Raw genomic sequence first — 12,996 nt, forward strand, 5'->3', positions numbered from 1 at the left:
AGGGGGGAAAGAAAACCATTCTAAACAGAGGAGGAGCCATTAGATCTCAGCTTTAAAAAAAGTTTATAATTAATCCTTATGTCAAGTCATTTCCCAGACAATTTCTCACCTATTATGCATGTGAGGAAAACATATTTCCAGAAACAGGGCTAAAAAATTTACTAACAGAAGTCTGCTGTTAAATACCTGGAACCTTTTCAAAGAAAAGAAAAACAGTTGCTTTTTGTTCTTTACTTAAAGGGACGAGTATGAAACTTCTGTCCTATTTAAAGTTTAAAATTTTAACTTCTCCTTTTTGTTGCCACATACGTAGTTGAATCTATATTTCCTCTAATGAAGCTATTTGCAGAGGAAATATGGACATAGTAAAATACTAGAGCGAAAGTTGCTACAAAATAATAATACATGTATTGCATCATGTGATCAAAGAATTAGGTGAAAATTGTAAATCTTAATTAGAAGAAAATATAAGATGGAAATTGCATTACTTTTTTGCATTGGATTATATTAGAAGAATAATGCAACAGGTGAAAATATGAGTGTTTAAATCATATTTGGCAGTGAACAAATCATTTCCTCATTGTGCATCTCTTACATCACTAAGCCCACAATATTCTCTGAGCTTCAGAATCAAATGAATTTGCTTAATTTCACCTTAAGTATCCATGTCTTTTGATTGACCAAATTTATCAATGCATTACATAAATCCAATATTTACTGACAGTCACATGCTTATTTATGATCCTCTGCTGTTTTCTGTGTTGAAGAGAAACTACCGCTACTTTGGAGCCGTATTTATCAGAGATGGGTGGATTTTCCTTTCCATTACAGAATATAGACAAAAATTGATTTCTTGAATAATGTTGACATTTTAAGAACATTTTTAAATATTAAGAAATAAATCAAAGTTTTTGGTTTGTGCATGAATCAAAGTAATGAGGTTAAAATAATAATATATTGAAGAGAATGTGGGTTGTTGAAACTACGGTCTTCTCTTTGAAGTAGTTTGTGTGCTTATATAACCGAGAAATAACATAGTTATCAAATCTTATTCTTAACTTCTCGGCTCCAAGGTTATTTACAGGATTCAAGGCTGTCAGTTTTGAGCTTCTTCACATTTCATAATTCCATCATATCTAGTACTTCTGTCTTTAACCTAAATAGGGGGACCAACTTTTTTTTTTTGGCTAATGCAAAGTCAAACCACACGGACAAGGTATTCTCTGATGCACATTATATTACATATGCAAATACTCCCTTATAAAGCTGCATATACACATATGCCAACACCTTGTTAGAAAGCAAGGGGAGTCATTTCCATAAGCAATGGAGGGGCTCCAGCTGTAATGAGGCATGTAATGCATATTAAATGAGGCATAAAATGATTTGTAAAAAAAACAAAACAAAACATACACACACACACACACACACACACAGGTGCATATCAACCTCACAGCTAAACACACATCTGATGCACTCTGATACATATGCGCAGGTCTTTATCTCTTCACACCGATACAGAGATATAAACTTGTCCCACCACACCGCTGATGTAGCCCTCATTTTTTACTCATCCATCCAACACCTACACACACTCTCACACACACAAACACTTCCTTATATCGATATTCTAGGGAGAACTGTCCATCTGAATTAGGACAGGTTTCTCAGTGATGCTAATATTTTCTGACAGACTCAGGTTAGAAAACCAAACAAAACCCTCCGGAAAACTGAAAGAATGAGATGGATTAACCTATGTGAAACATGTGCATAAAGTTACAGAGGCATCATTCCTGATGTCTCAACATCACACCAATTTAAAACATCAGTAGCTCATTGCGTGTTTAGTGAGCTTACCTCAAAACATGTGAAAGAAGGTCTCCAGAAGCTTCCTGAACTGTAAGCTGATTCCCATCAGTCCTTACAGGCTGCGAGTCATAGTAGTCTTCTCTTTTAAATGGAAGCTCAGCGCTCTTTGGTTCAATATAATTTAAATGTGTTTGTTGAAACATTGGAGTTTCAATAAGTTCCTCAGTAAAACTCAAAAGATCAGGAGGTTTGAACTCTTGTTTTTCTCTACGTTCAGCTTGTTCTTTGTTGCTACTATTTGGAAGGCCAGAACACTCTGTATCATCATCTTCATGTTCCTCTTCCATTAAATCTCCAGAGAATGGTAAGCCAAGCTGTTTTTCAGTGGAAAAACACAATTCATTCAATGGGGAACAAATAGGAGAGCTGCTTTGAGAGACTGAACTGTTAGTGAGTGCAGGGGACTGAGCTTCAGATGTTGCTTCAGGTACGTCCCGACAGACTAACTGACCTCCCCAAAGTTTTAAGTCAGCCAAAGAAGCTGCGCTGGGTGGAGGTGCTGGTGGTGAATGCTCACCTTCATCTGAGTCCTCCATTGAGATCTGTGAATGGACATAAACTTCCTCTCTGGTCTTCAGGAAGTGATCTGATGGATATCTTAAGGAAGGAGACATGCTTCTGGCCACAGAGCCAGACATATTTTCAGGGCTCTCTTCTTTTGCTGTTTCAAAATTTGACTTTTGCAAAGCTTCATAACTGTTTTGTAACTGGTCAGAAATGCTGATTCCTGGTAGAAGGTGATTATCAGCAGTATTATCAAGGTTGGATTGGAAAGGTTTTGTTATTTCAGATGGTGCCGTTTTGGTTTCTGCTCCTCTGGTGTGTTGCTGGCAGGTTTGTTGACTAATATCCAGGTGTTCATCATATGCAGTTTTGGCACGAGATCCCAGTGCAGCAACAGCATACGAGAGCATACTGAATGTCTCCATGGGTTTATGTTTTCCTTTAGAAGGCTTGTTATCTTGTGTAATACTATCACTTGATTCACAGTTAGTTTCCTTTTTTGTGCCAGGCATGACAACGTACCCTATTTGTACCGTTGAATCAGAACTACACTCATTGTTAATCTTATGACCTGATTGAAGTTTGTTGGGGCTGCTTGGCGTCTCTCTTTCTTCTGTGGAGTGACAGCTTAAATATGTACCTTGTGCTATTTTGTCTCCTACATTTGAATCATTTTCTTTTTGTTCCAGATCTTGGTTTTTAGCTCGAGACCTGTCCTCTACAGTGTTGCCCATTTTGCTGTCTAGGTCTATTGATGAGGATGAGTCATCATATCTGTTTGGTGAAGGATAGTCTCCCCCCATGTACATTAGGGATAGTGATTTGTGAGTTTTTACTTGAATTTCAGAATCTTCTCTCTGTATTTCTGACACTTCAAGAGAGGCTGTAGAGTTATCTACCAAAAGAAATGGAGAATAGTCGCTAGATTGATCAGTCCAATCAAAATCGTCTAAGTTGTCACTGCCTATCATTTTGGACTTATATTTAACTGGACTTTCTTTACTACCTGTTAGGTCAGCCAACTCTTTGTCAAAAACAAACACATGGTTTGCCATCTGGTCTCTGTCTGGATCTGCTTGTGTTTCTCCCAGAGGTTCAGCTGTCTGATGTTGCTTCTGAACATGTCTGGGTATAGCTATAAAAGGGCTAGATTGCTCCTCTATCTGTATAAGATCAACTACAGGGCTAGCACTGTCACCAGGTGTGGATGCAAGGCTAAATCCCCCGTCTCCAACGTTGTCATATTCAGAGGTGGATGTGACCATACCCTGAACAGGTAATCCCCACAAGTCAGTGCTTCCATGTGGTAAAGGCTCAAAATCTGAATATATAGAAACTAAGTTCTCATTTCCAGTCTCGGAAGACTCATTCTGAAAACCCTGCATAGGATTACCATCTATTTCTTCCCCCTGTGATTCTCTGTCAGCTGTTTCTATCACTATTTTCACATTGTGCTCAACACCCCTCCAGTGATCTTGTGGTGTAGGGTCACACTTTTCTTCTGTCTCAGCAGAATCATTTGACACCAAGGATCTACCACACCTCAGATCTTTTTCATGTTCAGGTCCTTCTGGGGTTGTTGTTGCAGAAGAGCTTTCTTCCTGAATGGTGGTGTTCCACATTGCCATACCACCATCAGAGTATCCAAGTGGACTTTCTAGTGATGTGTCTTTCTCCATAATAGTGTTTCGCCCACAGAAGGAAGCTAAGCTTTCAGACAGATTGTCAGGGGTAGTCAGAGGTGAAATACTGTCGTCCCTGATTGTCATATTCCACATATCTAGAGACTCAGGGTAGGAGGTGGTGATTCTGCTATCTGATTTCAGAAATCCCTTTTGAGCTGAGTAAGTCCAAAAGTCTAAGTGTTCAGTATGTTGGTCTCGTCTTTTAACTTCATCTTCTTTGAGTGTCAAAGTGTTTGGGATGGGTTTCTTTCCCAATGCAGAGTGTGTTGTTTGTTTTTCTACAGTAATGGCAGCTTTGGATTTCAAAGACACTCTATCTTCTGGTGGTGTTAAGTGGAGATCAGCCAAAGTTGCAGGTTCCCACTGATCCTTGAATACATAGTCTGGATTCCAGGTTTCACTTGTTTCAGTCGGCTCAGTACTTAAACTAAGCTGAGGTTCAAGTGTTTTTACTCTCTGATGGGCAGCGTCCAGCTTTGATATCTGGTCTCCACTATCTCTTTCACTCATGTAACCTGCTAGGTCTTTAACTTCACTTACAACAGTCTGGGGACTGCCTGAGTTTCGGAGCTTATTCAATGCACTAATATCAGTGGAGGAAACTGTTCCTTGAGTCTCACTGCTGAGGTCATCCCAAGTTTCTGATAAGGAAGATGACACACTGTCTTTGTGCTGTAGGCCGTTGATCCTCTCAACTACATCTTCTGGGAAAAACCGGACACCACAACTGCTGGGAGGACGGCTACCAACCAGACTGTTCACAGGGGTTGGAGGAATCATTGTGTCCATCATGTCATTCGCATACATCTGACCATGATGATCAATAGAAGAATTTCTACTTTCAAGGCCGCCAATGGAGTTTGGAGCAGAGAAATCAAGCAGGCTCATCTCATCAAGTTCTGATAAGCTTGAGCTTCCAGCTCTTCTTTCACCTTCATATATTCCCTCTAAAGCATCCACTAATTCTCCTTCTGCCGGAAGTCGCTGGTCCCTGCTATGAAGTGGGTCAAAACTGAAATTATCTGTCTTGCTTTTGCCAGAGCGGTGCTTCCTCCTCTCAGGTGGGACAGGGGGGGAGAGAGATGAAAAGCCCAGAGGAGAGGAGTTCCTTAGAAAGAGCACCCCTGGGCCTCCAGGTGGACCTTCACCACCTGGACTGTCATCACTAAGGAACACAGAACTCTCCTTGGAGGACCGGCTGCTGCGGATGGTGGTCATACCGCTGTCAGGACTCAACTGCTCCCCACCAGCACAAACTCCAACAGTTCCTGTCTCGTCTTTAACCTCTGCAGTAGTCCTGTTGTAAAAAATAAAGTTAAGTAGGGAGTGTATTCAGTTAATCATAAGAAAATCAATCGGATCAGATTCAATTGTGCTATTTTTACTGCACTGGATCTCAGCTGTATCTTCTAACATGTAACAATGTTAACATTCCAATCCTGAGTCCTCAAATGGACATTTCTCAGGACTCTGTCTACATATTCACTTTCTAAAGCTCACTTTAGTAACAGTCCTTATGAGACAGTCTCAAGGAATTCCAACTGGATAATTCTGTCTACAGTATTTCAAATATTTATTTTGCTGAAACTGATTGGTTGATGGCATGATTGGTTTTTCTGAAATTTTGTGTTACACGCTTCAACATTAAAGCAAAAATATGAAGGTTTGGAGCATAAGCTATATGGTGTTTCTGTTGGGATCTGGAGATCTGCCACCTGTCTCCAGCAGAGAGCGCTATGGGTCTCCTGAGCTGGAGCCTCTTGCACACCATCATGACAGTTTCAAAAATGTATACATCTTGATGAAAAGAAAATGAACTCTAAAGCGTGATGCTTTCCCCGCCAAATATTCCTTTTGAAAAAAAATGGCCCAAACATTTTGTTTTGTATCAGATTAACAATGTCAGATGAAACATAAGCCTGGCCTTGAGGTTTTTTTTATTGCTTAAGACTCATACCCCAAAAGTATGGGGATAATACAGAGAATTTTAATCATACTAGAATAACAACCAAAGCTAGAAAAATAACTTATAGTTTTTTCCTTATTGAGAAAATTTAGCTGATTTTATTCCTTTGGAATCTCTAATGCAAGTGAGGACATGGCAGAAAAATCTTGAGTGGATATTACCATTAATCAGATTATATGTAATTGATTTTAATTGTGTGCAAAAAAACCGAGAAACACTGTAACTGAGGGGAAAAAATAATTCAATAATTTATTAGTCTTAGGAGCTGTATAACCTGGTTATTACTTATTATTTCTTATTTGTGTACAGCTTTCTGAAAAGAGACTTATTTTCCTGCTCACCTGAACAGCTTATATGCCGCATTAAGGCTAAAAAACAATAGAAATAATAATAAATAAATAAAAAGACCTATTATAAAAATGTATAATTGCCTACTTTTTCCTAATAATAAAAACCTTGCATTTTTACTGGGGGGTATACTGGTTTGAAATTAAATGCACTTTATACCTTGCCTCTGCTGCGACATCTCCATTGCCTCCATCAGCCCTCTCCGTGTCAGATCCGTCCATGTCGTTGATGCCGGATGATCCCTGGGAAAACTCCACGCTGCCCGCTACTCCTTCTGTAGAGGAGGTCCTGCTGCTGGGGTGGCAGCCCAGCACTGAGCTATGCTGGTTAACAAAGTCCTTTAGGATGCCTCGGATGTCTTGCAGCAGCAGAGGAAGTGTGCTAGAAGATGCGGATGTGCTTACTGGAATGTGGTAGACCTGAAGATCCTCCTTTTCTTCTAGTTCACCAGAAAAAGACCACCTGCAGGAAACTTCCAACTCAGCACAGACCTGTAGCCACAAAATGTTAGCATTCTGATAGTAATTCTTATTTCATTTGTTTTTCTTTTTTGTTAAACTGCAATAAAGCAGAAGTCATGGGAGAAAATAAACAGTGTGACATGTTTAACATTAAAGGTATAGTGAAGGATTTTGGCAAAAGTTTGAAAAGACCTACCCTCTTCTCTTTAAAAAATAAAAGCACATGTACGTAAAAGCACATAAAATTACCTGCCAGAAGATTTGGTAAGTAAAAATGGGGACGAGCATGTAGGACTTACATAAAAATATCGCCGGAATGATTGAAAATTGGGAGGACCACTTATTTTGATAATCCACCTGGAAAAAGAAAATCCTCCACTATACCTTTAACCTTCTAATATTACAGCATATAGAGTAATTTTTGCAAATGTTTTCTTTAGAAAATAAGAAGCTAGTGGAAAAAGATTTTATTATAAGAGAACCTGAAACAAAAGTCCTGTCTTGCAAAGATAATAGAAATAGAAATTACCTGGTTTAAGATATCTGTGTTGCTTGAGTAGACAGCCACCTGCTGGCGGGGATGATGAACTGTATCATTGATGGACAAGACCACTACAAGACCATCATAGTCATTCTGGTGACACAACAATTTCAGGTCATCTCTGTATTCATGCCAGTCCTGGATGTTAGAGAGGGGAAAAAATGACTCCATTACAAATGTATCTTTTTTTTTTTTTTTTCCAAGCATTTTACTTACATCTGTTCCTAACATTGTTAGACTTTGTAACTTTTATTGCACATATGATTCAGTTTTATTTAGTAAAAGTATTTTCAAGTGTGTCTTCATCTGTAGTAATGAGAGACGAAGCTGTCAAAGTGCACAGAGGGGTAGAAAGACACTTTGTGATTTATTGTCTGGAAATTAACTGTTTGCTCTTAAAACAGCTACCATGCACAGATTATGGTAATTCACTGACATTCTCTCTGATTGATGTATAGAAAGTTGCATTAATTAATTGTTTTGTTTGTCAAGGGAACATGTTTTTTCTCACTCCCTCTGAAATGATTAACAACAGTGATACTGCAATCATAATTTGCCACGCAGGGATATCCATAAAGTGTACAAAGTGATACTTTTGAAAACATATTTGCTTGATTTATCTACATTTGCTGTATAACTGTTTGCTTAGGGAAGTTTTGGAAATTGTTGTTGTGTTTATTTAAGTTGAACTTTTACATAAAGAGAGATATTTATAGTAAACTAATGCAGCTGTTGAGACGTTCATGTCAGTTTCCTGACATTTCCAAAGAGTCAGAGGATATTAGAACGTGTTTGTATCATGTTATTAGAAAATGTGTGTGGTCCTTCTCATTACTTTAGACCGAGTCTGTGTGCGTGTTTGTATGCGTCCACTGAGGGTGATTGATGAGTGCTTAAGGCGCTGTGTCTGCCCAGGCTGTGTCAATATTAACCTGCGAGGATGAGGGGGCTGCAGTCCTCCTCCCGCTGCTCACGCCTCCATCCCTCCCTTCTCCTTTCCACAATATGGCTACTGTCAGATTTAGGAACATCAATCCTTGCACACACAAACACACACAACTGTCACTTTACTGACACCGCCATCCCTCAACGCCGATATCCTGATGAGTGCAATGAAGCCTCCAGAGATTCAACAAAATACACATATTCACTCACATGGGTATACAACGCACAAGTAAGGACACACTCAACTTCCACAACCTGCAGCTACACAGATTAATCCACCTGCAGTTATCTACTGTAACTCGACTTTATGAGCAAACATGTGCCCATAAAATCTCTATTACAGCCACAAAGGCGCCACCGTTTACAGCCCATTCTGCCCAAAATACTGAGATGATGCCTGTATCGCAAAGCTACAACGCAACTGCGCGCATAGGCACACAAAACTACACAAAGGAGAAGGAGAACAGAGTCAGAAAACGAGCAGAGTGCGAAGCTCTGTGATAACACGCAGGGCGACAGTCTGTCTGCCATTTGGTTCTTAACTGAGTAAATTACTACTCATATTGCTGCCCCTCCTCCTCCTCCCTCTGCCACCCCCAGACACACAGATTGCCTTTTCTTATAAATTATCAACATGTTAGATTTAAAATCCACTTGCTAACCGTCTCTAGGAATATTTAGATGCACGCACAGCAACCAGCATTTCTTATGCCAAGTTTTACTGAGATATTGCATTTCTTCTGCTTAACACCCAAAGTTTTTTTTCCCCAAATGTTTAACTGTTGCTCAAATTGTACACAATACTTTCAAAAGTTTTTTTTTTTTTTTTTTTTACATGTTCAAGTTCAAAGTTAAGTTTAAATGCGTCAGTTATATTAATGGCCACAAGTGTATAAAATCCAGAAATTATGCACAACAGAATGAGCCAAGATGAAAAGCTCTGTGAACTTAAGCTTGGTATTAATAATGCTAAATATTTTAACTTTAATTGGACACTGTAACTTTTAAATGTCATATCTATTCTGTTGCCTAACAACAACTTTTATCTTACATAGCTCTAATCTTCCGACTGCCATAAAGTGGTGCTCTGGTTCACATGACCCATTCAGTGATGGATCTGACCAGCTCACGGCAGATCAGTTTTTGACAAGGACAGACCGCAGGAAGCATCAATATGAGCCAAGAGCCATAACAAGAAAAGCAATAAAGCAGTGGGCCACGTTCAAAAGTTCATGTTGAAGTCAACAACTTTCAACACACTGAACAGCTATAACCCCTTTTAATCTACATATCTTTAGATTATCTCAGGAACAGTGTGTGGGGTGACACAGATCCGCTATTTATGACTCTAAAAGTTTAATGCAAAGCCTCAAATAAAGTGGTGCAAAATCTACCGCTACTGTACTGGAGCAATGGAGATCTCTAGGGTGTTAAATCATTCCCCTATGTATGGAAACTTGATGGACAGATTTTGCCATGGAGATATTTTCAGCCGTTAGCAGCTCTACTGCAGTGTACAAAGACATATTGGACAATTTCATGCTATTATTCTTAATCAATGATTTGTCTCCTTCCAGTTTCCTTCCTGTTGGTCCTTTATAGAGTGAGCAAATACTTTATATCTTCATACTGGTGTTCAAATTTCAACAAAAACTTTTTATTTTTTCCATTTGATCAGATCTTCTGAGTAAAGAACATTCTACCTGCCTACCTGTTTCTCTGTCACACTTTGCCTATTCACATCCTCCTATCACAGTTTGCGGCTTCATCTTTTCTCCCACATGGGCCTCGACAACATAACGGCATACATGCACACACTCCCACACACACTTCCTCCCTCTCTCATTGGTTGCCTCCACTCCACAGGTGGCAAGTCTTTAGCGGCTGCGTGCAGCTCTCCCAACCTGCCGTCATTATGCACAATAGCCTTAGGTACAAAACTCAGGCCTCATAACTCACACCCTGCGTGCGTAAATTCCCGTGCAAACACAGTCAAAGCAAAAACACATTTCCTGCTGTCGCCAACATCTCTGGCAAAGAATTAATCAAGCGTTCATCCATTTAGGCTCTTTGCATACCCTTTCTGTCAGAACACAGAATGCTAAGAGACTTGCGAGTTCTTCTCAGGCGATCGTTTCGCCACCCTGATGAATCCATCAAGCGAGGTTTGATTTATACATCTGTCTGTGATCACAGCGGTACAGCTACAGTAAATGGGGTGGCAAGGAGCGAGCTGACACCACCCTGCTCAAACACTCGCACACATGCAAATGTGCACACACATGTGCGCCATATACCATTACACACACACTCCCATACTAACAGTCATCACCTCCTGTTCACACTCAGGCTCGCACAAGAATATTACTGCTTATGAAGTTTTCGGAGAGGAAGACAGAAGAGGGGAGGGTGGCATTAAAGTTTGCAGGCAGGAACCCAAATGTTTCTCCGTCTATCTCATATGGGCCCTCTCCACATGCTTCATTCGCTCAGCTTTAAGTGTAGAGATTTGGGGGCCAAGATCTAAGCACTGATTCTATAAATGTTTTGTTTTGTTATTTGTTTGCCCTCAAAACCCATGGAAACCACAGGGGGAGAACAAAAATGGGAGAAAAGAAGAAGTCAAAAGATCTTGTTTTCTTCCTTTAAAATGAGAATATAGAAAAAAAACATCAGCACAAGAAGCAGAGGATGCAGAGAAATGACTTGTGCTGTTTAGTGGTTCTCCAAATTTGTTTAAATAAATGGTTTGTCTTTCTCTAATGTGTTATTTTATCAGTAAAATGCTAATCTTAGAAGGGAGCCAGGAAATTTCTGAGAAAACTGGTACTTGGTCCATAGCTGTTGGCTCAGAGGTTAGTTTCAGCATCAGGTAAGGCGGCTAAAACAAGGTACAACTTTTAGTAACAGAAAAAACAAGCCTGTGTCTCTAGCACATTAGTGTTTTGTGTGTCCAAAACAAGATCAGGGTTCTTTATGTACAGTTAAAGCATTATCTTAGGCCTTGCATATAAAAAAAACATCAAGTCATAGACATTAGTTTAAAACCAACTGGGTACATATGATTCTGAGGAACAAAAACATGCAGATAATCGTTTCCAAGTGGCCTGATAATAATATTTTTTTCAATCTTTAAGTCTTATTTTAAAAGTCAATCCTATCTGTTCTTTTAGCTTTGGTTTTGCGGTATTAACTTTGTTGAACCAACTTCTTATGCTTAAATAATACTGTATTTCACTGTTACTGTGGAAAAGTTTTATTGTGAAAATTCCGGTGAGTTTTGCTATTAACAGCCGTTAATAGCAAATAGTAAACAACAACGGCCAATTTTCAAAAACTGGTGCAGATCCTGCCATAGTTTTGAGTCGCATGCTTTAATGATCTGCTGTGGCACAAAAGAAGCCTCTAATATTGTACAGTTTGTTTCTTCCTGATTTTGGAAATCGGTCATTGCTGTGCAATTGAAACTATTTACTGTGCTTAAATCACACAATATTCTACTATACAATGATAGATATTATTATATATAAATGCCAGAATCAGACTAATAGCATAGCTGCAATACAAAAGTGATTCTTCTATTCGAAATTATCAGTGGGTTTTTCTGTTCAAAGAAACTTGCAGTTGCACTCTCTGCCTCCTTGCTTTGATATGGCAGACCACAGTGAAGTGCTTCAGTGGATTTCTTGCAACAGAAGCAAATGGCAATTGAATTAACTAGTTAAGAATATGAAATATTTATTTCAAATAAAAATTTTTGAATCACTCCCTAGTGTATAATGACAATTGAAAATGTCTGTGTTGTAATTTCCTAAATTACAACACTGCAGCACAAGAAACAAGAAGAAATTAAAGGAATATTTGGTCGAGAGCTAGATAAATGGAAAGACGAAGGTGGGGGAGACACCCTGGCTTCTTGGTCTTCAATCTTAGTCCCTAGGAGGGCCACCCTGCACCTGCTGTCTCCCAGTGCTTCTCATCAGAAAGGCATTTACCGAGTGCAGTGGCTGCGGGCCCCTTCATTAGCAAGCATAATTATTTGTGCAAGTGGTGTAGGGCAAAACCGGCCCTGCATAAACAAACAGAAGGGCCGGAGGACTATGAACAAACAACACATTAGAGACAATCAATGTTGCCAAAATAAAACCAAAAACTAAGCTGATAGGGGAATGGACACCCATAACTAGATCATCAGTCCTGTTAGAGTTTTCACTACTTCTGTTAAAGCTTCAAAATGCTGTTTGGGGGCGACCCAGAAGAAATAAATCCCTCAGAGATCTCAGAGTTTTCTCTCTGCATATGATGTGATTCAGTTATCCCCAGAAAACAAAGAGATGATATGAGGGATGAAACTGTTAGGATGACAGATTCTCTTCAGACCCCCATGTAAGACTGATGCTCCTCTCAGACAGTTATGGATGCCAATCATCACCAAAACTTTTGCCAAACGTTGGTGAGGTGGAGGCATTAGAGGATGCAGCCCACATAGACAGACCTTAGCTGTCAATGGAGGCCATCCTTGGTATGAATCCGGCCCCATAAATCACCTTTTCAGGCGGCCTGAAGCAATAAAAAGCTGGGTTTTATTAGTTAAAGTACTTTACTGGCATCTATAGGTAAGTTATGGGTATGACGGTAAACAGCAATGTGCACTTGATGTTCCATAATAAAAGTCAT

At 39.5% G+C, this 12,996-nt stretch overlaps 1 protein-coding gene across 2 annotated transcripts in view; it reads right to left on the reverse strand.

Annotated features, from left to right (window-relative positions):
* Positions 1-12,996, reverse strand: part of LOC119797393 — a 52,345-nt gene that overhangs the window by 16,625 nt on the left and 22,724 nt on the right. For both annotated transcript variants that reach the window (XM_038306461.1, XM_038306462.1), the window contains 3 exons: positions 7,363-7,512; positions 6,532-6,863; positions 1,858-5,355 (listed from right to left, as the gene is read on the reverse strand). In XM_038306461.1, coding sequence (XP_038162389.1) covers positions 1,858-5,355; positions 6,532-6,863; positions 7,363-7,512 — 3,980 coding nt within the window. The remainder of the gene's footprint in view (positions 1-1,857; positions 5,356-6,531; positions 6,864-7,362; positions 7,513-12,996) is intronic.

Source organism: Cyprinodon tularosa, unplaced genomic scaffold, assembly GCF_016077235.1.
Source record: "Cyprinodon tularosa strain WSP-4 unplaced genomic scaffold, ASM1607723v1 ctg581, whole genome shotgun sequence".
NCBI classification, from domain to species: Eukaryota; Metazoa; Chordata; class Actinopteri; order Cyprinodontiformes; family Cyprinodontidae; genus Cyprinodon; species Cyprinodon tularosa.